The sequence below is a fragment of the Stenella coeruleoalba genome (genome assembly GCF_951394435.1).
Source record: "Stenella coeruleoalba genome assembly, chromosome: 5".
In the NCBI taxonomy this organism is placed as follows: Eukaryota; Metazoa; Chordata; class Mammalia; order Artiodactyla; family Delphinidae; genus Stenella; species Stenella coeruleoalba.
Window position 1 is genome coordinate 57,728,911 of NC_137150.1, and position 26,898 is coordinate 57,755,808.

Sequence of the window (26,898 nt, forward strand, 5' to 3'; positions counted from 1 at the left end):
CCTGTCGTGGCCTCGAGACCCTGGGCATTGACCCTGGTGTCCAGATCTCAAAGAAGTGTGAGACAAGGCCTCCGCCTGCCAAGGACTGCAGTCAGGCGGAGGAGACAGGCCAGAGCGGGCTGAAAGTTAAAGGAAGTAGGAGGCATGTTGTGCTCTGTGCTCAGTGATGGCCCAGAGAGCAACTTCTCTGGACTTCAGAGGAGGGGGAGGTGGCCTGGAAGCTGAGCCTGTGGAGGTTTTGAGAAGTGGGTGCACCTTTGCAGAGAGCACATGAGTTACTTCTTCTGCTTGATTGGCAAGGGGGAGGTTCGTCTCACTGAGACGTGCTGTGCTACAGCTGCCGCTCTGGCTTTGCTGCCGAGAGCCTGGAATCGGGATCAGAACCTGGGGTTCATTCTGGTTCTGCTCTCTGCAGGCTGCATAGTAATCTGGTCGTAAGACCACTTTCAGTTGACAGACCTTTGTGGCACTTCTCTGCAGTTCTCGGTTTCCTTAGCTGCAAAATGAGGAAGATGGTAGAACCTTCTTCACAGGGTTACTGTGAGTATTAAACGAGGTGACATGCAGCACCATTATTAGATGGAGACAGCTTTATCCTGAGCCCACCTCTGTCTTTAAAGGTGATGTGGATCTTCCACTCTGCCTCTTCGGAGTATCCCAGGCAGAGTGCCTGGATTTCCTGCAGAGTACAGCATTAAAAAGCCCAGTTCAGGGCTTCCCTGGTGGCGCAGTGGTTGAGGGTCCGCCTGCCGATGCAGGGGACATGGGTTCGAGCCCCGGTCCGGGAAGATCCCACACGCCGCGGAGCGGCTGGGCCCGTGAGCCATGGCCGCTGAGCCTGCGCGTCCGGAGCCTGTGCTCCGCGATGGGAGAGGTCACAACAGTGAGAGGCCCGCGTACCGCAAAAAAAAAAAGCCCAGTTCACATTAAAGCCAGTTTAAAGCTTCTCCCGCTACCAAGCTCGGGAGGCTTGGAAACCAGCAGTGTAGAAGGGTCGGCGTCGGCATCCTCCGGTCTTTGTTTGTCCTTGCTCCACCTCTTTGCCTCCTCCCACCCCCTCTGGCCCCTCCAGAGTCAAGGATCAGGGTTGGGGGGATTGGAGACAAGGCAGAACCTTTGCCTGAGCTGGTGCGTTTGCTCCCTCTTGGCTGCCATGAGTCTTCTATCATGGCCGGCCTTTTTGTGGGGGGCACATTAGTGGTTCTTCACAGATGCCCTCCACCCCTGCTTGTCCCCTCAGGGACCTCCACAGGGACCTTTTATCTGATACCCTCCCCGATGACCTCTGTAACCCCCCCCTCTCCCCCCCAGCTCCTGCTGTAGTCTCCTCAGCTGCCCTCCCATCATCTTATGCAGTGTCCTTTCTGGGGGAGCCTGGCTGCCTTCTGAGCTGTCCTTTTAGCCCCCGGGGAAGGTCACACATCCTCGTCAGCCAAAGTTGTCCTTGCTCTTCCCATCCTGGCAGCTGCAGGCAGCCTCCTTCCGCTTCTCCAGGTGAGGGCAAGCTCCTGGGAGCTCCACGAGCCCGGCAGCTCTGCAGTGGTTGCCTGGGGTGTTGCAGAGCCATTTCCTTTACTTTTTCTCCTGTTCTCTCATGGGCGGGGCGGGGGGGGGGGGACAGGAGATGCTGTAGACCTCTCCTCTTCTTTAACTTCCTTCAGAGGAAGTCAACAGGAAGAGCCCCATCCTGTTCTCATGTCAGGCTCATAGCACAGTGCTTGGTACATAATCAACATCCAGTGCATGCTGGCCGCTATCACTATTTAGCTAACGGGGGCTTCAGTTTTCTTACCTGAAATCGGGGCTAATATTAATCCCCACCCTGCTGCCCACTTAGTGCTGCTAATGTGTATGAAAGTATTGTGAGTTGGTTTTATTTTTATTTTTTAGCCTCAACAGAATGGGATCTCACCACGCATGTTTAAGGCCTTTGTGAGCAGGAGCCACCCGGAATTCTCCTCCAACAGACAGCAGGATGCCCAGGAATTTTTCTTGCACCTGGTGAATCTAGTAGAGGTAAGTCAGTCTGCAGAAATGCTCAGAAGGGTTGTCAGAAGTGTGCCCACCCCTGCGTGCAGTCCCCGCTGGTGTGGCTGGAATGCTCCGCCCCCCCACTCCCCACCTAAGTTTTTCCCTGGCCAGGCCGCTTCAGAGTCGGCGTCTTTGGGCCTTTCTCTGCTCGGACTGCTTGATGTAGTTGCCCCTCGTGCCCGGCCTCCTGGGCGCTTGTGGGACTCTCTGTTCTCCTCCTAATTTGAACGTGTTCTGGGAGTGTTTATCCATTATTTCATTTGCCTTTTTTGTTTTTTGTCTCTCTGATAAGCTCCTTCAGAGTTCCATGTGGTGTTTGGTGTCCTCCTGCCATCACTCTGAGATGGTCACTCGGCTCAAAGCAGAGTCGACTCACATTAATAAATGCTGTGGTTTTTTAAAGGCCACTGAGAATTCATGATTAAAGGCTTTTTTCCCCCTCTCTTAAAAAATAACTACTTTTTTCCTGATGACGGATGTGTTCCTTGTGGAAACATAGGCACAAAGGAGAAAATCAAAACCTCCCATGCTACCTGCTCCCACAAACAAGCAGTGCTAACATTTTGGTGTCTGACCCTTCCCCCCAGGCATTTTCCAGGTGCTATCCATTTTCTACGTGTTGGTTTGCGAGCAGTGTTTTTCACTTAACCTTTTGTGAACGTTTTGCCACGTCATCACCTACTGGAATATAGCATGATTTCTTTTTTATTTCTGTATAATTTACATTAGTGCATTTATATAATCATATCATACATGGCTTAATTTTTCCAGGGCAGTCCTTGATTTTTTTTTTTTCCCTTTCTCTTTAGTTGGGCTTCCACATCTCCTTTCTTCTAATTCTTTCTAGGTCAGTCCCTCTGACATGACTTTTAACGGCTGCATAATATTAATTCACATGATGAACTATATTTAACCAATCTCCCATTTTTGGACTTTAGGTAACTACCAGTCTTTTCCTGTACTCTGGTGAACTGGCATGCCCAGGGGGAGCGTTTAGTAACACCAGATCTTTACACCAGCTTTATATTTGATTCTGTGCTAATTTTTATTCATGGCTTAATATCCACAAATTTACTAACTTGTTATAATCCAACCTTCAGAGGAACCGCATTGGCTCAGAAAACCCAAGTGATGTTTTTCGGTTTTTGGTGGAAGAACGTATTCAGTGCTGTCAGACCCGTAAAGTCCGCTACACGGAGAGGGTGGATTACCTGATGCAGTTACCTGTGGCCATGGAGGCGGCAACCAACAAGGGTAACGTTCTAAAGTGGGAAATGAGCAGTGTGCTTCTTCACACGTGAAAACCCTCAAGTCAGCGATACTGCAGTTCAGTCTCTGCGAAGTCATATCAGGAGCAGACCCAGCCCGGACGGTGTCTGGTTTGCATGTCTTTTTTCATCTTTTCCTCAGTCCCCAAAAAGAAATGACTTTCTTTTGACATTTTTGTGGAGGGCTTATGGAGGGAACCTACTTCAGTGCCTATAAATTTGACTAACTGGTTGGTTTAGAGGCAGCTTAATTTAGAGGAAATTATTTGTAATTTAATATTATCACTCACAAGTTGTGTGGAAAGGCTGAGGGGAGTGATCAGAACTGCATGTTATTTTTTGTTTTGTTTTGTTTGTTTGTTTTTTGGCGGTACGCGGGCTTCCCACTGCCGCGACCTCTCCCGCTGCGGAGCACAGGCTCCGGACGCGCAGGCCCAGCGGCCATGGCCCACGGGCCCAGCCGCTCCGTGGCATACGGGATCCTCCCGGACCGGGGCATGAACCCGCGGCCGCCGCATCGGCAGGCGGACTCCCAACCACTGTGCCACCGGGGAAGCCCCAGAGCTGCATGGTTTTTTTTTGTTTTTTTTTCGCGGTATGTGGGCCTCTCACTGCCGTGGCCTCTCCCGTTGCAGAGCACAGGCTCCGGACGCGCAGGCTCAGCGGCCATGGCCCACGGGCCCAGCCGCTCCGCGGCATGTGGGATCCTCCCGGACTGGGGCACGAACCCACGTCCCCCGCATCGGCAGGCGGACTCCCAACCACTGCGCCACCAGGGAAGCCCCAGAGCTGCATGTTTTGATGTGAGACATTCAAGCAGAGAGAGGCCTCTTAAAAATAATCCAGCTTTGGCATCCGAGTAAGATGCCTGTTGTGGGAGATAAAGTGTGGCAGGGCTCTTTGTGGGGCGAGGATCCTTGGAAGGGTCTCTGGACCTTGGAAGCAGGAGGAAGGTGGGGGGACCTCAGGGGAAGGTTCCTTCAGTCAGTCTGATCTGGTTCTTCCCAAGCAGAATAGATGAATGGTATTTCTTAGAATTAACGTCTTAGAAGCAGAAAAAGGAGAGATATCTGCTAGATTGCTTATTTCCTGTGAACTGGTCATTTTTGTAAGGTTTAATGACTCCCTGGCTGGCGTTTTTCCTTTTTTTGTTTGTTTGTTTGAGGTGTAGTTACCTTATTGTGTTAATTGGAAAATGGTGATTATGATGATTTTAAGATGAAACGATTTCCATTTTCTATAAACTCATGCAGCTTTTCACCCGTTTTTAAATTCTTATTCATTATACAAAGTAGAAATGGGGGTGGGGGTGTCTGTGGTTTGTTTCCTTTTTAGCACTAGGCTTAATTGCTGTCTCTTGCCTACCTTGGGGATACTAACATATTGTGCTCAGTTCTGTGATCCTAACTCAGAATTTATGAGTGGTAAATCTCCTTTTTTTTTTTCCAGAAAGGAGACTTAAAATTTAGTCTCAGGAAATTGATTGCTGGGAACACCTAATGCTAGCATCCTAGATAGAAGTCCATCATAAACTGATTTTGGACTGGGGAATGAACTGTAAAAGCATATTCAGATGTGTTTAAGAAAACACAAAGGTATATCAGTGTGTCTAAAACCTGATAAATCAGAAGGGATTTTTTTGTAACAAAAGAAATTCCCAGAAAGGTCCATTTGAAATCTATATAAAATTTTGACTTACAGGTAGTTTCCAAGAGCAGATCTGCTGACCCTTGGGAAGTTCCCTTGGTGTGTAACCATTTGAACAGGGATAGTGTAGAAAGGCCTTCTAGGTTGGCCGCTCTGCTCTCTGCAGTGTCAGGTAACGCCAACACGAAGTTGTCTTGGCAGTGCTGGGTAGGATCATGGGCTGAGTGCCTTGGATAACTGCGGTCCTTATAGTTCATCCTGCTCTTTGGCCTGCACCCTCCATGACCTCTAATCATAGTGAAGGGCCGGGAAGAGGTGAGCCCTTGGATTTCTTTCAGTGTGAAATTCTCTGGTGTGAAGACTTTGTGATTAGAGGGTGGTATTGGGATCAAACCAGCCTTGACCTCTGGACAAATGAAAGTCCAGGTTTGCGGATCACTTAACAGCACATGCGTGGTCTGAACCTCTCACCTGGGCTGGAGTTCACAGTTCCCTCCCGTCAGTCTCAAAGGGGAACAGGCAAAAAATTATGAATGGCTCGATGCGTCCTGGCAGTGCCACTCTAAACAGGATTTCAGCAGGCTCCTCTGGTTCTGTGGAGGGCAGCAAGTAAGCAATCCTGCCCCACCCCAGAAACCTTCAGTGAAGATGGTTCATTGTTCAAGGGGGTCTTTTTCATTTCACGAAATTAAGTGATTGCGAAGTCATTCGTTTGCTCTTTTATTCAGATGAACTGATCGCCTATGAACTAACGAGAAGGGAAGCAGAAGCAAACAGAAGACCCCTTCCCGAGCTGGTTCGTGCCAAGATACCATTTAGTGCCTGCCTTCAGGCCTTTTCTGAACCAGAAAACGTTGATGATTTCTGGAGCAGCGCCCTACAAGCAAAGTCTGCGGGTGTGAAGTAAGTGTGTGCGCGCTTGTGTGGTGGCAGTAGGATAAGGAGGGGGCCTTGAGAGGTGGGGACCGGGTTAGGGGAGGGTTGGGGGGCATCGTACAGGTCTGCATGCTTGCTCATGTGTGGCAAGATGGGATTATGATTTGCACAACACTAGTTGTTGTAGACCTCACTTGTGTGAGACCTGTCCAGTAAAACAGGCTTGTTGTAATCTGTATCATGTGCAAGGGAATGCTTTTTTTTTTTTAAGCCAGGTTGTAGTTTATCCCTTATAGGGAATTTGCGTTTTCTTTTCATTTTTTTTTTGTCGAGGGTATAGCCAAGAACCCTCCCCATCCATGGCAAGATGATATTAATGAAGAAATTAGAAAAATACTTATGATAGTCTTAAGTATTTATACTCCACTGTGATAGATTTTTGATTCCAAAATGAAAGATTTGGCTTAGAACTTGGTGGCTGTGTGTACCTGCCTGGAGATCCGGGGTCTCAGGGCATCTCAAAGTGGACATCAGGACTCCTGAGCATTGTTCCAATGAGCTGCCCAGGATGTGGTCAGGAGATGTTCTGTTTCTATATTGTGAGCCTTATTGTCAGGTACATTAAAAAAAATTTTTTTTTCTCCACTTGACACCTTAATTGATTTAATACAGTCAAGTCTTTGCCGGCACACTTCATATAGCTGGAGAAAGAGTATTTACAGTGGCCTAAAAAGGGGGAAGGTCTAAAAGTTAGGCTCTGGTAGTCTTACTACTTCTAGATATTCTTCAGCCATTTTTCTTCTAGGCTATGCCTGAGCTCTTGTTGATGTGAAGGGCAGGGAAGCATGGACGAGCTACTGCTGGCTGTTTTTATCACAACTTCAAGTAGCAGTCAAACCTGAATTACTTATTCTGTGTGACAGCCATCTCTCAGGATGCCTCTGTTTCAGATGACGACTTCATGTGTTAAAAATGGGAAAACAAGAATTTATTTCAAGAGCTTAAAAAAAGCTATATTTTCTTACAATAATTTCCTTTAAAAGTTTCTTCATATCTAAATGAGATTAATAATAGTTCAATTATCCATTATCCATTGTGGGGTAAGTTTTCATCCGAGGACTGCTCAGTTTTGGAGTGTGTGTGTGTGCGCGCGCGTGTGTATGTTTGTGTGTGTCCTTGAAGATAACAGTTGGTGAGCTGGCATGTTAAATGTTCGAGATTCTCTTCACTACAACTTGGACACATCTTTGGGCAGTTAGAAAGCTACACACTATGTTATATTAGTGGTGGAAACAACTTTTTTCTTTCAACTTTTTGAAATATATACAACATTGTGTGACTTTGTGTACAGCGTGTTGATTTTTATTTATGTTTTCCTAAATTTAATTATTGACAGTAGGCTGAAGATTCTTCAAACATCCTTTTCTCTTTGTGCTTTAATTCTGATACTGTATGGGGTGGAAGTGATCGGGGGCTTTCTAGGCTTAGAAAGCCCCCAGCATCACGTGTGAGCTGCAGAGTGGTCTTCATTGGCCTGTCCACTTGGTCACCCTTTTGTGCTCTTCAGTAAAGTGGTGGCGAGTCTTCCCTAAGGCCCAGAGAGTATGTCACTCTCTGGGCCTTAGGGAAGGCGCCTTCTCATCACTAGGAAAAGGCCCATCTTTAAAGTGGAGCTAGGAGGTGTTAGCTTTCCACAGAGACAGTTTCTGATCCCTGGGAGATCTGGATTCTTCTCCTGTGTCCACTTCCCAGCTTGTGTTCTATCCTGGGGCAAAGTCACCACCCAATTCCTTCTTACACCTGAGTGGAGGAATAATGCGTGCTGACTTGATTTTCTCCTCAAATGCTACAAAATATTTAGTTGTAGGCAGTGCTAACATAATTAACCTAGAATCCTTGAGGAGGGGTCTCTGCTTTCTCTAAGCCTTAACAGTAGATATTAAATTTTCTCTGTCTTTTGCATACACACATGCTCTTATGGTTAAATGTTTTAGGGTAACAAAGCAACGACCATTATGGCACATTTATTATTCCCGGTTATGTGCTAAGTGCCTCCCATCAGTTATCACTTAAATCCTCTTAGAATTGCTACGAGGTAGGTGCATTATTCTCCCTATTTTACAGACGAGGAAATAAAAGAAGTAATTGGCCACTAAGTGGCAGACTTGGAATGCATTCAAGTTTAAACTCTTAATCCTTGTGTTGTACACTGCCCACATATTTCTTATCGTGCTTGCTTATGTTTGTATCTTTATAATCCTTATATAGCCTTGTTTATTCCTTATTATACCTTATCATGTTTCAAATAATAGTTTTGGGGAAACCAGTTCAGTGGATTCCTAAAAGATCTTTTTTTCTTGCCTTTTCTTATTGCCAATAGTATAGACATTATCTCCTTATGATGTTAATTTGGGGCCTTGAATTTTTCTTGTGTTAGACCCAGAGTCTGAAAGGCCAGGAAGAGGCAAAAGATGTCCTCTTGGTAGATCTTGGGTCAGTATGGACCAGACATAAAGAGCCTCCCCTTAATTGGTCCTGAACAGACAGTGACTGGGAAGAATATTAGTGTTTGGAAATTTTATTCACCCAGCAAATATTATTGCTCATCTAGTATATTCTGGGCAATGAATTGAACAAGACCCTCAAGCAGCTCATGGATTAAGGGTCAACAGGGAGAGATTTTGTCTTGACCTTTATCATTTACGAAGAGAAAAGCACGGTGTGGGGTTCCAGAGCACAAGCTTTAGGTAGGCTGGCAGCGTTGGAATCCTCAGCATAGAACTTATTGGTATGTGACCTTGGCCAAGTGACCTCACCTCCATAAGCCTCTTTCCTTATATGTAAACTAGGAATAATAAAATAACTTCCTTTATAGGGTTGAGGTGAGGATTAAGACAGATAAACTACATAAAATGCTTTGTACAGTGTCTGGTGGAGTAAATATATACTGTAATTGTTACTACATTACTTTTTTTTTTGCCTTGGATTGTACAATTTGACTGTGGTTGATTATCATGTTTTCAACATATTTAGTGGAAAGGATAGAATTGTATTCTTTTAGCGAGCAGGTTTTCAATAAAATAGTTTCAGGGAGAGGGACAGTTTATATATATTTAAGGCTTTCATAATGTTTTTGCCTGAATTGTAATAAGTGAACAATTGTTATATTTTAAATAATAATAAGTTGTCAATAGATAAAGTATTGTTGTCAGGCACTTAGGACATAAAGTTCTAAGCACTTTATGTCGTAACTCAGTTCCCGTAACAATTCTTTGAGGTAAATTTGCTCTGTGTCTGTCTAGACCTTTTTGAATGATTTATATTCTAATGGTATTTATTAAATACATAACTTCTCAAGAAAAATTTTAATTCCAGGAATGATTTTAGGAATAAGAGGGTAAGTGGTGTATAACTTTGCTGGATTGAACAAACTTGATGTCCCAAGCCTCTAATGAATGAATGCCAAGTATTCATTGAGATTGAACACATTTATATTGAGCAGTCATCACTACATGTGTGATTCAGCTTAAGACCCTATAGAGGTTACAAAGATGAATAAGGAATGTTTACCTATTAGGGTAAATGTAATGTGGGCACCATCTAACCTGCTTTCTGGTACTCTTACGTTGGTAGCTACCCATAACAAAGTGATGTGTTAAATTATCCCTCGCCAGTCCCCCCAGCTGACCAGCCTCGAGTTTCCTCCACTGCCTCCCACCCCATGGTATTACCGGCTGATTCCTCAACCAGATACTGACTGCAGAGCAACTGCAAGAGGGCTCCTGAACCACAGTTTGGAAATCATTGATTTACTGAGGACTTTTGGTTGATTTCACTATTATATATTTTCCAGTTTTTAAGTGAATGTGGTAAGAGGAAGGGGTCAGAGAGGACATTTTTACAGTGGTTGAAAATACCAGATGGAGTTTCTTGGGTTTTGGTGAAACTGAGGATTCATCTATATTTAAGAATGATAATGTATTGATATTACTGCTTCTCAGAAGATAGGAAAACCTAATTAGAAGTAATGTATAATTTCTGGAAAGTGAGGCAGGCTAATGATAGTTCAGCTCCTGGTTTTTGAAGAACTCCCTTATATTATTGCCTGTACCCTTCTATCCTCCTTATGATGGAGAATTTGAGATCCAGAGAGGGTAAGTGACTTGCCTGTGGCAAAATACAGATCGGTGACAAACCAGGTCAGTGTCCAGGGCCTCGTGGATTCTAGCTCTTTCATGACAAAATAATAATCATGCTGATTCCTTAGATATACACAGCACAGTCTTGTGTGCCAGGTGGTTTCATGTCATTTCATGAACATTGCACAGCCCTGGCAGGTAGAAATTATTCATAAATCTATTTTGTAAATGTGAAGATGAAGCTTCAAAAAGGGTCCAATTTGGAGTGAATTAAGTAGCATCCAAGCCTTTTGACACTTTTTGGACAGTCCTCTGCCCCTGAACCGTGGCTTCTCTTGTACACTAGGGGGCAGCAATGCATTAGCGTTGTTTTCTGAATTCTGGGAAGATGCATGTCACATAGAAGGCAGTGACTAGATTTGAAAAGTAGAGTTTGTAAGGAGCATGTTCTAGAATCTTTTATTTTAAAAGGTACCTATAGTATCTGTCTACAGCTGATTTTCTTTTTTCCATATACCTACTGTACCCACATTGACACTTAAATGGAAATGGTCGTTATAAACAAGATAATAAATGTGGAGAGAATGAGCTGGAACCGGGGCATGAATTTGGTGTATAAATTGAATAGTTTGTGCATAAAATTGTCAAACTCACGTTCAGGCAATTAAGCATTCCTGAAAGTCTGAAGTGAAACTTAAGACATTGACCATATATATTGATTTTTTAATTTAAAGCCCAGATTTAGATATATACACACACCTTTAGGATCCATGTGGCCATGGATTTTAGATGCAGTAGTATTTTAATGAGGCCCTGGCATTTCCAATAGTCAGCCTCAACCAAATTTCCAATAAACCCTCCTCATGGAAACTCTGTGCTACCAGATACTCTTAGTGGGAGCAGGTTGGGTGTGTGTCAGGATTGCTCAGGGAGCTTTTTCAAACCTACACAAACACAATGCACAGGTGCCCACACACACCTACAAATACATATAGTAAATTCTAGCAAGGGTTTTAGAAGAAAACAAATGTTTATGGTTGAAAACCACTTTTCAGAAATATAAAATGCCACAGCAAAGTAAAAGTAATAATTTTGCAACGTGCCCAAAATCATCCTCAGGGACCACATGGTCCTCTGTTAAACATTTCCTTCTCGTGAAAAGGCCAGGATGAACGGTGAGGTGGTGAGTGTGTGTCCACTCGGGTGTGTGTGCGTGTTCCTCCTCATCAGTGCAGCCACTGGAACTGCGGGGTGTGCCTCAGACACAGCTTTTGATGCTTCGTGAACTGTATTCATAATTCTTATTGCCTTGTTTCATTGATCTAATCCCCTTGTGTTTCCCAGAACATCTCGCTTTGCCTCATTCCCTGAATACTTGGTAGTGCAGATAAAGAAGTTCACTTTTGGTCTTGACTGGGTTCCCAAAAAATTTGGTAGGTATCTTTTGCATGCTTTTGCTTGTAACATCAAATTAGCTATTTAAAAAACATGGCATGTGAAAGAGCCCATGTGGCTGGCTGCCAGAAAGTTTCATTTCATTCTTTTTCTGTGATTCCCACTTTTCTCTTTTGAAAGATAAGAATATATGATAAGCACTGATAGTAAAAAAAAAAAAAAAAAAAAAAATTATTGCCACATGCTAACCCATCCCTCTAATAATGGGTTCTGGAATGACCAGATTCTAAGAGTGAAAACAGGAGCCTCACGTTATCAAACCATGCTTCCCGAACTTGAACAGATCTTGGTAAAATGCAGGTGCTGATTCAGCAGGTCTGGGGGTGGGAGGGCCCAGGAGTGCTTTATTCTAATACGTTCCCAGGTGATGCTGATGCTGCTGGTTCGAAAACCACGCTTGGAGGTGCAAGTAATTGAAAATATACTCTCTTCTTAGCATCTCGCCTCTGCCTCTGAAGCAGGCAGGTGTGGCTAATGACATTTGCTTAAGTCATACGCATTTTGTTAATAATAACATGAGTATAGTCAGTTGTATTAAAAAGTCAAGAAAGGGATGTGACTTTGGCTGAAGTGGGCTTTCTTCTTGCTAATCTTAAAGGCCTTGACCATTGTTAGAGGTTAGCTTTCCAGACAATGCAGAGGAACATTTTCTCCATCATCTCGATTGAATATCAAGGTGTTCCTAGGCTGTCCTCAGGGCCGTGGAAGGATGTACAGTTTTACCTTCTGATTTCTCAAGCAAGTACTTCAGACTGTTCGCCAGTCTTTTAAAGTTTTTGTTTTTGAGCACTTAAAAAACAACAATCAGTCCCTATGCTGGTTAATTAAGCACTCATCTGCTCATCTGAAGGCAATAAGTAAAAAGAATGTAAAGTCGAGGGAGTGATTTCCCAGAAACCTCTGGCACTAACAGTTTGCATAGCACTTGTTTCCACGTGGCATTATGCAGCGTGTGAGCCTGTAGTTTATCCTGCTTTTCCTGGTGGAATAATTTTGTGGGCAGGGAGGAGGGCAGAGGGCAGGCTGCTTGTCACTCAGCCTTTCCTCCTTGGACCTGAGAGAGAAAACTGACTTCTCAAGACTTTGAACTGCTTTGGAAACAGTTTTCTTATTTTTCTTTGTCCTTCGAATATTGGTAAAGGATAAAAAACTCACATCAGATTTCACAGTCTTGCTGAAATTAAAGCAGCCTCAAAGCTTTCTTTAATGAACCTGAAATTTTCTGTTGAGGAACAGTTGTATTGATTTTGTTGGTCAGACATTGTGTTTGATTTTGCTGTCTGCTGAGATTTAAATTTTTTTTTAACTAAGCCTTTTCTTTGGGTGGTGGTTTTAAAAATAGGATTTACATACCTAGCATCATAATTGGTTTTGGGGATAGTATTTTCAGGTTCTGTTTGCAAGCCCGAGAGGCATGTCCTCTGCCAACATTTGAACCCATTTTCCACTAGGACCATATCCGAATGTGTGCAGTTATAAATCTCAACGGGTTGTTAGACTGATACATTTTGTATTTGAGTAAGTCAACACAATGACAACTGGGCTGAGAAGTTAAAAAAAAAATGTTCCTCAAGACGAATACATTTGAGGTTCAATTAATTTCTTTAAAGCTTCATTCTTTATTACCTTAGGTAGAATAATCACAGTACCCATCATGATCTGAGAAAAGGCATAAACTACAGGTTGCAAACTCAGATACCTAATAAGGACAGGGTGATCATGTAAATAAAAGAAGTAGGCTGGGTGTAGGAAACAGGTAGCCGTAGCAGTCTTGGTCTTCCTTGGGTGTTCCCATTTTGCATGAAGACGTGGATTAGGAAAACATTTCTCTGCCATAAGAATCAGAATAGCACAAATATGATGCTCAGGGTCGTGGGAGTGGTGGGTCTGTGACAGACGGGCAGGGAGGGTACACGGTGCCCTAGGGTGGGAGCTAAAGATCAGCCCCAGGCGGTTGTTGCTGTGTGAGACTCCGCTACAGGTGTTTGTTTTTCAAAATGAGTTGGAAATCTGGACTTCTGAATTACATTTTCCAATTTAAAAATTGGAATTTGTTGCCAACATTTTAAAAACATCAAGCAGAAAGTGTCTACAAGTGTTCTATGGGCTCCCAGTTTTCAACCTCTGGTTTCCCTCATTTGTTCTTGTTCAGTGTGAAACCCTGCCTCTGTGTTTCCCCTGACTCTGCATTAAAATCCTATCAGTCTCAGTGAGTCTTCTGGTCCCGTGATTTACTCCAGGGAACTGTAAAGCATCCCTTGGCTCTGCCTAGACACTTGTGCATAGAGTTAATGGTGTTGGATTTAGGAGGTGATTGTGGGTATTTGGAGAGCCCAGTGAATATAATCTCTCTCGTTTTGCAGATGTTTCTATTGATATGCCAGACCTACTTGATATCAACCATCTCCGAGCTAGGGGGTTACAGCCAGGAGAGGAGGAACTTCCGGACATCAGCCCCCCCGTAGTTATTCCTGATGACTCAAAAGGTACCATCTTCTGCTAGGAGGACCTTCTCGACCCCTCCCCACTCCTGTGCTGGAATGGTCCCTTTTCTTCCACCACTCCCTTGTCCCTTCCTGTGTTGCAACCCACTGTGGACACACAGAAGTGAAGCCTGGCTGCAACTGTAAGCTTACAGTAGTCATGGGAAGAGGCACAGAAACCCATCGTGAGTGGTCGAAATGGTCCCGTGGAAATCACTGGCAGCAGAGGGCAGCAAATCTCCAGAAAGTTTTTAGGTTACGTTGCCTCTGACTTTGCCTCCCTCCCTGCCTCCCTCTTTCCCCTAATGGGCCTGTGGGGAAGAGAAGGGGTGTGTTTTCAGTGGGCTCTTCGTCTGGGGGAGCCGTATCCTTGGAGTACCTTTAGAGAACCGAAAAGGGAAGTTCAACCATGTGTGTTGGTTTTAAAAATCTTGCCCATGTCTCACCTCCCCATCTTTGTCACTGCTTCATAGCAAGGGAGCAGTTTGGGTTTCTCTTATCTCTGAACCTTAAAGTAGTCCTTGTTCAAAATACTTAACTTTTAAAGGGAAAAGGACATGCAAAAAATGATTGCCTTTGTGAGTCCAAAAGCAGTGTGGAGAAATCTTGGTTTCAGAATTAGCTCAGTTATTCTGGTGAAATCACTTTCATTCTGGCTTTGTTTGCCCACCTGTTTACTGTTCACCTTCGTAATGAGTTAATTAGGTACATTAGCTAATAGTGCCAGATGGTTGGGGGCCCTGCCACCACAGGATTTCCATCAGCTGAGCAGTGTATATTATTGGTGACCATGTTGGGGTAAGGTGAATCCAGGAGGAGCAAGCTAGGATTCAGCGTCGGCACCTGTGTTACATTATTCTCTAAATGCTAAATTACAGAGGACGGAGAGCAGGGAAGGGGCCTGTAGGTGGGGCAGCCTGGGTTATGTGGGGTACAGGTGGTTCATTAAAGAGGTTCTAGAAAGAAGAGATCAGTCTTGAGTGTCAGAGAAATACAAGATGGTTTATTACCATTGCTCCTGCTTTCTCTCATGTTCAGTAACAGTCCTTAGTTTGTAATTATACAGAGTTCTTAGAAGTACAGGGAGAGAAATTATTTAGTTCAATAAGATGATAAGCAGAGCGTCTTGTTTATCTGCTCTAAATGCCTGAAACCTGGTATTCTCCCTCCTTCCTGGAATGACTTTATGTCGTGCAGGCTGGGGTGGTCTGACGGGGGGACGGAGGGGCTGACAACAGTGTGGGATCTCAAGGCGGGGTGGGTGGTGAGCAAGTGCTCCGGATTAACTCTTTTTCTTTCTCCAGAACACTTTGCCGTGGTTTGGTCTCACTTCCCTCCCTGTCCTTTAATTTCCAGATCGCCTGATGAACCAGTTGATAGACCGTATGTATCTTTTATGTTTTTTTCTCAGTGTCCTACTGTTGTTACCGGTCTAACTCATTTATCTGTGTTCTGTACCTGTGTATGTGCAGCTTTTCCGGGTGGGCACAGTCCTTGGTCTGCAAGTTGAGGTAGCAGCAAATCTAAACCAGTGACATGGTGATTAGGTGGCCCTGTGGTTCAGGAGAGTGAACATTAGTGTGAGAGCGAAGCAGCCCTGAGCTGGAATCTCAGCTCTGCCATTTGTGACTGTGTGATCTAGAATCGTTAACTTAACTTCTCTGAGCCTCAGTTTCCTCGTGTGTGAACGGGGGATAATGATGCCATTTCTTCCCTCCTTGGCCCCGAGTAGGCCTCCTTCTGCAGTGATGGCACAGTGGCCTGTCACTTTTTCCACTCCTGCTTCTGGACACATAATGAAGGTCTACCACTGACAGGACGTGGTAGTGTTAATTAATACTCTTAAGGGTGTTAGTTCCATCTGATTGTTTGTCAATTTTGTAGTCGTTTAGTTCTTGTAATTACCTGTGAGAGTTGATACTCTTGATTTTCTAAAGAACATGAAAAAAATAAACTATTTATAGGGAATATTTAGATATTAATTAGCAGGAAGGAGGCGTGTGTAACACAAAATACTCTGAATCTTTTTGTCTACAAAGCCTTTCTGGAGACACTGTTGTTAATGTAGAAGTTCAAGTGTTTTACTTTGCAAACGCTTTACATGATTGATCACATGGCGTACACCTCCCTATTTCCTTTCTGGGGCCAATTTTGATTTGCTGATTGCTGGGAAAGGCTGTTAGGGTCAGCGAGCGTCATGGGCGAACCATTGCCTCTGTAAATAATCTGATTGTAATGATAACAATATTTTTGAATGGTTACCATGAGTCATGTTGAGTTTATTACTCCATAAATTCTTTCAACTGTATTTAACTGTGCTATTAATACAAAGCCCAGATTCTTGTTTGAATGTCACGGTAAGAAGGGCAGAGTAGGTGACCTTTTATAGAGGATAAAACTGAGACCTAGGAAAGTTCAGAGACCCAAGAGCTAGGACCAGAGCCAGGGCTAGGCATCAAGCATGCTTTTCATGTCACTCGACCTTTTCTGGAATGTGAGGAGTTTCGATGCCCCTGACGCTGCAGAGAGCCGGCCTCCAGGATCTTGCCCCAGGGGAGGTGATGGGTGGTTGGAACTGTGTCAGAGCCTGTGTGACAGTGAGTATTCAGCCATTTTCCATTTTCCCCCTGATCTAAGCCTGCTGTCTTATCAGCAATAACCTATGTTCAGCAGGAGAAAACAGTATTATCTTGGGTTAATTTACATTTATATCCTACCTTTCTCAGATATTTAAAAGGAATAACTTTGATTATTTTCTTATTCTAAAGTGAAAAGATATGTAGAAATTATGGATTGGTGAAAACAGTCATCTCTGGTTTCATCTATAACCACTATTAACATTTGGCATCTGTCCTTCTACTGTTCTTTGCCTGTGCCTGGCTCACTGTATTTTCCCCAAAATGCAATTATACATTTTCAATTTAATATACTATTATATACATGCATACATTTATTAAGCTGCATTACTTTAACTGCATTCTGGGGAACAGGGTCTTTTACAAGGTGTTGAAAAGTATTCTGTAGAAAGAGTTTCATAGTTTCTTTACCACAGGAGTCTTTTTTGTTGTTGTTACTAAAATTTTAAAATATTTTTAATATTTTATTTGACTGAAGTATAGTTGATTTACAATGTGTTAGTTTCAGGTGTATAGCACAGTGATTCAGTTATACATATATATATATATATATACACACACATATATATATATTCTTTTTTTAGATTCTTTTATAGGCTACTGTAAAATATTGACTATAGTTTCCTGTGCTATACAGTAGGTCCTTGTTGGTTATCTGTTTTATATATAGTAGTGTGTACGTGTTAATCCCAACCTACTGCAGGAGTCTTTATTATAGGACTTTATAATTTTCACTACATTAATGCACACTGTGAATTTCTAGAGAGAATTGAGAATGCAGGTTTAAAAAACTTATTTGACCATGGAAGTCCCTTGTTTTGTGGTTCAGTAATTACATCTCTCTTAGAACACTAGGATTCTCTAGAACACATTTGGGGAATCACTGCTGTCCTACATCATTGCTTTCTTAAAATTTTATCTTGATAGGATGTTTTGTATATCCTCTTGAGAGAGCACTTTGGTAAATACATTTTCAGTACAATTTTTGTAGAACAGATGTCTCTGTTCTTCAGTTCTTCTACTGATTGCTGTCTTTGGCAGAGTTTTCAGTAGATTACAGACCTCAGGACATGGAAAATATAAGGGGTATGTTTTGTGTTCCTGTTCCCTCCCCACCTTTGGTATAATTTGAGAGCACTTTGTAGGTGTGTATGTGTGCACACACACGGACATACATACACACCCATGTACAAGTATACATATGCATACAAGCATGTATATGTGTGCATACACATACAGATCTATATTTATGTCTGTGTATCGATAAACACACACCTCTCTACCAATATCTATGTATTATTGTGAAAAGAAAACAAAATCTGTGTCTAAACCGAAGTTAGGTTTGTAAAGCAATCTTTTTTAATATCTTAAATATATACAATTAACAAACACATTCTTCTGTCATAACATTGGGCTCTCCATTTCTCAGAGCTGATTACATTCTATGATTGCTAATATATCTAAAAGCCTGCTATAACCTTCTGTGAGATTTAAGGAATAGGCTTTTTGGCCTGTAGATAATGCTTTTCTCTTCAAATTTCAGCAGTCCATAGGAGAGGCTGCTGTAGTGGTCTTGAGAGTGATGTAAGAGACTGAAATGGTTCTGGGAATACACTAGATCTCCCCATAGGAAATTAGAGAGTTGTTTTTCAGTGCTTGGATTGTTCAGGTAATTACCATGGTTCCTATTCGGGTCAAAGATTAAAACTCAACTCAAATAGCTTAATATTTGGATGGCTTAAAACAAAACACAGTTAAACCACCACGTACACGTTAAACAAAATAGCCCGTTCTTTGGGTAGCATGTGGATAAGGGGCGAAGAGAAGCTAAGACGAGAAGAAATAGGGTTGACTTTTTTACACCAGAATATCCTGTGTGCTCTGTAGCATCAGACATCGATGAGTCATCGGTGATGCAGCTGGCCGAGATGGGTTTCCCTCTGGAAGCGTGTCGGAAGGCTGTGTATTTTACTGGAAATATGGGAGCCGAAGTGGCCTTCAACTGGATCATTGTTCACATGGAAGAGCCAGGTAGGTGGTCAGAAAATGGGATGGCTTTGGAATCTGATGTGATCCTCAGTGATGTTAACCCTTGGTCCTACTGCGTCCTCTGGATGTGTCCCAGAAAATGACCTTTCAACTCATAATCTGCTGCATGAGGCTGGGGGATGGTTATTTTGCCCATGTAGCAAAGTCACAATCTTTGTCTTTCCTCCTTTTTTAAAAAATAGCTTTGTTGAGATTAATTCACCCTTTTAAATTGTATAATTCAGTAGCAAAAAGACCATTGGAAAGATATGGGATAAACTTCTAGCTATGAGGAGGACTTGAGATAGAAAAATGTGCGTGAAGAAATAGGGGCTGTTTAGTTAGCTTTTACTTTTATCCACTTTATTAAGCTATAATTCACATACCATATAATTTCCTCATTGAAAGTGTACATTTCAGTGTTTTTTTTTAGTAGATTCACAGAGTTGTGCCACCATCGCCAGTTAATTTCCAAAAAGAAATTCTGTACACGATAGCAGTCCCTTTCGCGTTTCCCCTGCTCTCTCCAGCCCCCGACAATCACTAGCCTACTTTCCGGCTCTGTGGATTTGCCTGTTACGGATGTTTCATATAAATGTAATCATACAATATGAGATCTTTTGTTTTTGGCTTCTATCACTTAGCATAATGCTTTCAAGGTTCATCTGTGTTGTGGCATGTATTGGTACTTCATTCCTTTTTACGGCTGAATAATAGTCTGTTGTATGGATGTACTATATTTTATTTTTCCTTTCATCTGTTGGTAGACATTTGGGTTGTTTCCACTCTTTGGCTATTATGAGTAATGCTGCTATAAACATTTTGTGTACAAATTTTTATGTGGACATGTTTTCATTTGTTTTGAGTGGAATTGCTGTGTCATATAGTAACTCCACATTTGACTTTCTTAGAAACCACCAAATTGTTTTCAACAGTGGCTGTACAACATTCCCATCAGCAATGTATGAGGGTTCCAGTTTCTCCACATCTTCACCAACCCTCGTTGTTATTGTTTTTATTATACCCAATCCATTGGATGAGAAGTGGTATCTCATTGTCGTTTTGATTTGCATTTCCCTAATGGCTAATGATGAACGTCTTTTCATATGCTTATTGGCCATTTATGTATCTTTGAAGAAATGTCTCTTCAAATCCTTTGCCCATTTTTAATGAGGTTATTTGTATTGTTGAATTCTAAGAGCTCTGGATACAGGCACCTTATCAGATATATGATTTGCAAATATTTTCTCCCATTGTGTGGGCTGTCTTTTCACTTTCTTGATGGTGTCCTTTGAAGCACAAAAGTTTTTAATTTTGATGAAGTCCAATTTGTTTGTTTTTTTCTTTTGTCACTTGTGCTTTTGGTGTACCTGAGAAACCATTGCCTAAACCAAGGTCACAGAGATTTTCTCATATGCTTTCTTCTAAGAGTTCTGTAGTTTTAGCTCTGACATTTAGGTCAATGATCCATTTGGAGTTAATTTTTACGTATGGTGTAAGGTAGGGGTCCAACTTTATTTTTTTTGCATGTGGATATGTAGTTGTCTCAGTACTATTTGTTGAAAAGACTGTCCTTTCCCCTTTGAATGGTCTCGGTAGCCTTGTTGAAAATCAGTTGATCATAGGTATGTGGGTTTATATCTGAACTCTCAATTCTATTTGATTGGTCTGTTGATCTATATGTTTACTCTTACGCCAGTACCAGACTGTCTTGATTATTTTAACTTTAGGTATTTTTTCTTCTTAGCTCTAAAATGTTGTTTATTTCAAGACCCCCCATAAAAGAAAAGGGCCTGAGTGTGAATATTTTCCCCAGATTTTGCCGAGCCGCTGACCATGCCGGGTTACGGAGGAGCAGCTTCTGCTGCAGCCTCTGCTGGGCTGGATAACCAACCTCCGGAGGAAACTGTAGCTCTCATTACCTCCATGGGATTCCATCGAAATCTGGCTCTTCAGGCGCTACGAGCAACGGTAAGCCTGGGAGACTGTATGTGAACACCTTCTTCTTGTTGGAGGTAGTTTGTGTTTTGTAAGTAGAGACTGAAACTTTCCAATGTCCTTTGATCGTTTTGAATCATGTCTGTCTCATGCCATACCCCACCACGCCCCACAAAGATGTATTTGTGTGTAGTATATATAAAGCTAAAATAAATGATTGAGGGAATCATACAGAGATTTTAAGAATAAGGAGATATTTTAAAAAGGAGGGAGATAATACACTGGGGGCAAGTTGACCCAGCTGAAAGAAACTCTGTATCATCTTAATATTTATAAGCATGAGGTCAGAGACTTGACTTGGAGCTTGCTTGTGGCCTTAGAGCAAAGAGGGATGCTTGAGATTCTGTGTTCAATAAGGCATTTCTTTTGGAGAAATGGTGCTTTTTTGATACCAAGACCTTGGAGCAGTGTCTCTCAAAAGTCCTCATAGAGAAGTCTCCTTGGAATTCTCTGCTTTTGTTTCTCTCTACAGAGAGAGAGGGTTTTTCAGGTATTTGTGAAGTCCTGATATTATCAGGAAAGAAGGGACCAGGAAACGGGAGGGTAGACGGAACCTTTCCTTTTGCAGTGCAGATATCTGTTTAGTATTGAGGGAGGAAAGTACTTTTTTTTTTCACACCATAATCCATTTTTGAGTGGATATCTGCTCCTAATTCCTTCTTGCTTATCCTGACTGGTTGCCTGCTGAGGTCCCTTGCTGAGGTCACAGCGGCTCTCTCCTGGCTCTGGGCAGTGTGGCTGGAAAAATCTGTTTCCCTTTAAAATGCTTGAAATGTCTCAACCAGAGTTTGTTTATGCGGGGTACTTGCTTATGCCCCAGTTATTTTACTTGCTTGACTGTTTAATTGGAGAGTCTACATCTAAACAAATTCTTTAACTCACCAAGTGATACCACAAAGGGAGAAGACAGAAATGTTTTTATGATCCATTGATTTGAATTACATGGAGTTCAGTTTAAAACAATGTAACTTAACCAACCAGTGTCGTCATCATTAATCAAGGCATCAGTCTTGTCTCTCCTGCAGTTCAACCACTTTGCCAACATTTAGGAGAGGAGCTCTGACACAGTACTCATGTTGGCTTCCCTCTACCCTGCATGGTTATCTGTACAAAATACAGTTGGTAGAGAAGATAGCGTGTGCGATTAGTGTGGCTTTGGAAAAGGCTGCACTGAAACAGATGCCTTTCTCTTTGGCATTTTGCCTCCCATCATTATCAGCATCAGCCCACAGAAATGCCGAGCTAAGACTGATATGGGCTTTGCAGTGCCGACCTGCTGCTGTGAGCTGTTTTCCAGCGAATCCAGTTACAGACTTCGGTTGGGAGACTTGCAGAATGTCCACGGAAAGTGTGTTTCATATGCAGGGTCAGAGCTTCTCACTCAGAGGCACTTAGGACTAATGAATTCAAGCCTCCTGTCCTATCTGCTTGACATCCTGGTTCAAATGGTCAGGATATAATGAGGCCCCGGGACTGCTTACATTGTAAAAATGTTTTGTTTTATTAGAATAGTAACCTGGAAAGAGCACTGGATTGGATCTTTAGCCACCCTGAGTTTGAGGAGGACAGTGACTTTGTGATCGAGATGGAGAATAACGCCAACGCGAACATTATTTCTGAAGCCAAGCCTGAAGGACCTAGAGTCAAGGATGGATCTGGAAGTAAGTTCTTGACTTAGCGATTGTCTGAGCAGTCGTGATTGTACATTCGGTTCGTGCCCTTCCCTCCCACTCCCGAATATTAAAACCTTTGCCATCATTTAAAAGTTAGCACAGATCCCAGCTTCTCATAAGTGGTGCACTTGGCCACTTTGCATAGGCCAGGGTGATCTGAGGAAGTCTTGGGCGGACTCAGTCATGTCACCTGGTAGTGTGTGTGCCTCAGTTTAGTGCCAGCTCTGACTCTATCACCTGAGGTGAAATTTCATCGTGGACCATGCACGTTTTTGTCCAAAAGAGAGCATTTATTTTCGTGGTGGTATTTTTGAAGAGTTGAAAAGCAGTCTTATAACCTTGACCCTGTTGTTGCTCATGATCATTTTCTGAAGGGCTGTCAGGATGGCAGGAAGAGGTGCCGTAGGCCCATGGGGAGCCTTCCATCAGCGAACACTTACATATGTCACTCTGTGCCGACTAGGGCTCTAAGCACTTTACCTAAGCACTCATTTAATCCTCACCATACCCATTATACAGGTGAGAAAACAGAGGCATAGAAAGATGAGGTAACCTTGCCCAAGGTCACATAGCTCTTCAGAGGTGGAGCCAAGATTCAAAGTCAGAATCCATGTTCTTCAGCCCCGTGATACCCTTCTTCTCGGGCTGTGCTTGCCTACAGGGTCAGAGCCCGGCGGCCGTCACCTCCTGCGGTCAGGTCCCAGCCTGCTTGGTTCTCAGTGTTATCTCCTCTGCAGCCCCAGACCTACAGCTCACGTGCCTGCTATGGTACCACACCACCAGCCTGCTCATCCGTCCTCAACCGTCTTCTCCCTACTTCCAGGCCTTCGTTCAGGCTAATCCTTAGCTGCGAACTGCCCCTTTTTTCCCATCACAGCACACTAAAATCCTCATCGTTATTCAGAACTTGGCCCCAGATTCCATTTCTCTGGACCACTTTCCCAGGTTCTTGTCATAATTGGTCCCTCTTTACCTCACATGCTGGTAGTAATTATACCAATATTAACAATCCTTCCACTTGTGTCACGTTTCATCTTCACAGTAACCCTGTGAGGTAGGTACCGTTATTATCTCCATGCCACAGATGGAGAAACTGAGGCAGAGAAGGCAAAGTAACTTGACAAGGTCACTGTGCTGGTGAGAAGTAGAACCGGAATTCCAACCCAAGCAGCCTCCCTGCAGAGCCCGTGCCTGCAGCCACTGTAACGTAGTGTTTGTTCTGTTATTAGAGGTATCAGATTCATCTTGAGATAAAATTAGTTGGGTAAATACCTGTGTCTCCCAGCTGACTGGGAGCTCGTGGAGGACAGAGGCTATTTTACTTTTATAAAGCTTGTGGTGTCCAGTGCCTAGAAAGTATCAAGTAAATAATAATTGGATTTAATTAAATTTACCATAACAGCATTTGCTCCTATGATCGTATGGCTGTAGCTCTACTCATTAATGGTCTTACCAGACCTAACACATATGTATTGATATAGCTCTAGAGACAGAGAGGGGGAGGGAAACTTTCTTCTTCTTTTATAGAAAATAGGAATTTCTTCACTGAAGTTGTTTTAATCCAACTAGACTGGAAAAGGATGAGCTGTAGTTCTCCCGACTTCCACATTCATCTAAAGGGTCTTGTATTACTTTTTGGAAATCATTGGCTTGCTTGAAACATTAAAAGCTGTTATGGACAAGCATTATTCAATAATTCACGAGCAGGACTTATTATGTGTTACATGTCCGTCGGTTCACTCCTTCCTTGATTTTCAGTAATGGACTCTTCTTTAGGGAAGGTGAGTTCTTGCAGAAAGAATAAACCATAAGATGGGGCCGCTGTAGAGCTGCCAAGGTATTTGGCTGCAGAGGGAAGGAGAGTCTGATCGTTAGGGTTTCCTGTCTTCTGATGGAGCTTGGAGGGACCAACCATTCTCTCAGAGATGGTCATTAATTATACAGAACAGCCACATCCTCTCCTCGGGCTTACTGAACTCAGAGTGACCTGCACGTATTCCTGGTTTTTGAGTTGCATCCTTGAGTAGGATGTCATGATGATGTTTTTGAGCACCCTTGAATTTAAAGGCACTCTGGGCCAAACTCTATGGCTTTACTCCTCATTGCTCCCAAATTTTGGCACTTATGGGTGAGGGTGGGGAAGGAGACAGTGATGCACTATGAGAAATCACATATGGGATATGCAGAATCTAAGAGCAGCAGGCGGTGAAAAATTTAATTATGAAAAAAGCATAAACCACCCTAACTCACCAAATGCATTCTGCGCTGGATTTTATAGAAGAACAGACGTTTTTAAAGTAACTTTTCCATCAGTGTGTCTGGCCCATGGGAGGTGATCAGCAAGTGAATGATTGAATGAAGAATTAAATGAATGCCAGGTGGTAGTGGTCACAGGGATAGTTTTTTTAATTACCTCTACTAAGTACCATTTGGAGGAATTAGCAGTGTACTGTTGCATTCTATTCTATTCCCTTTTCACAGGAAAGGGAAAAGATGATTTCTTGTACTTTGCTGCATTAGCACCTGAACTCATATGTCACTCTTTTCCTTTTACAAAAATTAACATTTATGTTGTTTCTTTTTCTTATAATTAAAAGGATGTATAATAATTTTAGCAACTGGAGAAAATACAGATATAGGAAAAGAGGAAAACAAAAATTACAATCCTGCTACCCGGTCATAACCCAGTCACTGTTAAATGTTTTGTGTATATTCTTTAGACCTTTCTTTGCAAATATATAAAAATGAATATAAAAATGTATATAAGAATATAGCATTCTATTCTATACATGCTATTTAAAAAAATTTGAAGTATAGTTGATTTACAATATTATATTAGTTTCAGGTGTACAACATAGTGATTCAATATTTTTATAGCTGACACTCCACTTATAGTTATTACAAAATAATGACTATATTTCCCTATTCTGTACAAGATATCCTTGTGGCGTACCTGCTTTACACTATACGTGCTATTTTATAGTCTGCTCTTTCGTAACTGTGGGTGTACTTTATGTAAATCTAGGCCATTGAACATATATTAATATTCCATTGTACCATAATATATATACCTAATCTTAGGCTAGTTGTTGCTTAAATAAAAGACGATTTCAGAAAGAGTTTTAAATAATGGGGTTATTTGCACATTTGGAAGGTGATGGCAGTGATTTTTAAATAACACATTTCTTAAAGGATGAATGCAGTTCACAGAAGTACAACAAATGCCTCTTTCAATCTCTATCCAGGCAACAAACATTTGTTCAGCTTTTCATTTTCTTTCATTTCTTCCCTCCTCCACCCGCTCCCTTCCTTTTTTCTCTATTAAAAATAATGCTGTAATGAACATTCTTGAGCTCTCCCTTATTATTTCTTTAGGGTAAGTTTCTGGAAGTGAAGTTTTGGGGTCAAAACTGCGTATTTTTGAGATGTGAATACAGATGATCCCATCACCAACCTCCCCACCCCCTGCCCCGCCCAAAACACAGCCCTGCGCTCCTGGTTCCCTGTCCTTCCCAACAGTGCTGTTGGCCGAGCACTCTTCATGTGTTTTATATCTTTATTGCCTAGTTGTTTTTCTTGTGTTAACCGCTTCCTCATTTCCTTTGCCCATTTTCCCATTTTTATTGAGGTTTTTAGATTTTTTTTATTGATTTGTATGAGAGTTTCAAATACTGTAAATTAGTTTGGGAATACCTCGTAGCTTTACAATATTGAGTTTTTCTGGCCAGAAACATGTTACCCTTTTCCTTTGCTTTGTATCCCCCTTCTCCCACCCCTGCAGAGCTATACGGTTTTCTCTATAAACATCTGCCTTCTTGGTTTAGTTCTCAGAATTACATTTTCTGTGTTACTTATGAATAACATTTTTCCCCATTATATTTTCTCAATTGTTCCTGCTGAATTTTGGAAAGTTCCTGGTCTTGTAATTGGCCATTCCCCAGGGATGTGATTAGAATTACATTAAATTACATTAAATTCATAGGTTCCACTCCGGGAGATGTGTATTCTGTGTAGGTGAGTTGTTTGCATTCCCCAAACATTGTTTTTTACCTTTATTTTGGTTGGTGAATTGGCTTGGACGTTTGACTTGGGGGTAATGAGGACAATTTAAAGGTTTAGGTGATTTCTATTTAGGAGCAAAATGGAGAGCCAAAACAGACAAACCAAGTAAAACCAACAACAGCGTTTTCAGGGTTCTTTTGTAAGTAGCAGGATTGCTGAGCCAAACTTGTCTAAGCAAAAAAGGGTGTCTTGTAATATAAAAGCTGGAAAGCCCCAGGAAGACTTGACTCTGGGCATGCCCTTGACTCCAGGACTCAAGCCCTTTTATATGAGTATATCTCTTGCCTCTGGGGTTGGTTCCAGTCTCAGACAGGCTCTCCCTCATGGCCACAAGATGGCTGCCAGTGCCTCCTACTATTGTATCTTTCCAGCAGAAAGAGTCGTGTCCCAGAGTTCTCAGCAGGTGTCCTGGGAATGTGAGAGTCTGTCGTGTACCCTCCCCTGTTGTCATGTCTGAGCCGAGAAGGGAAGGGTTGGTCTCTTCAAAGCACTGGTTTGAGTGTGGGCCTAGACCATCAGAATCAGGGTCACCTGAGAACTTGCTGGAGATGCAGATTCTTGGACCTCACCCAGGCCTACTGAATTAGGCCCTCCAGGGGCGG

General features: G+C 42.5%; 1 protein-coding gene across 1 annotated transcript in view; it reads left to right on the forward strand.

Annotated features, from left to right (window-relative positions):
* The window catches only part of USP13 (ubiquitin specific peptidase 13), a 122,786-nt gene that overhangs the window by 72,708 nt on the left and 23,180 nt on the right, over positions 1 to 26,898 (forward strand). The window contains exons 11-19 of the mRNA XM_079921705.1: positions 1,891 to 2,016; positions 3,132 to 3,285; positions 5,675 to 5,849; positions 11,306 to 11,394; positions 13,780 to 13,902; positions 15,256 to 15,282; positions 18,423 to 18,566; positions 20,380 to 20,534; positions 22,069 to 22,222. Coding sequence (XP_079777831.1) covers positions 1,891 to 2,016; positions 3,132 to 3,285; positions 5,675 to 5,849; positions 11,306 to 11,394; positions 13,780 to 13,902; positions 15,256 to 15,282; positions 18,423 to 18,566; positions 20,380 to 20,534; positions 22,069 to 22,222 — 1,147 coding nt within the window. The remainder of the gene's footprint in view (positions 1 to 1,890; positions 2,017 to 3,131; positions 3,286 to 5,674; positions 5,850 to 11,305; positions 11,395 to 13,779; positions 13,903 to 15,255; positions 15,283 to 18,422; positions 18,567 to 20,379; positions 20,535 to 22,068; positions 22,223 to 26,898) is intronic.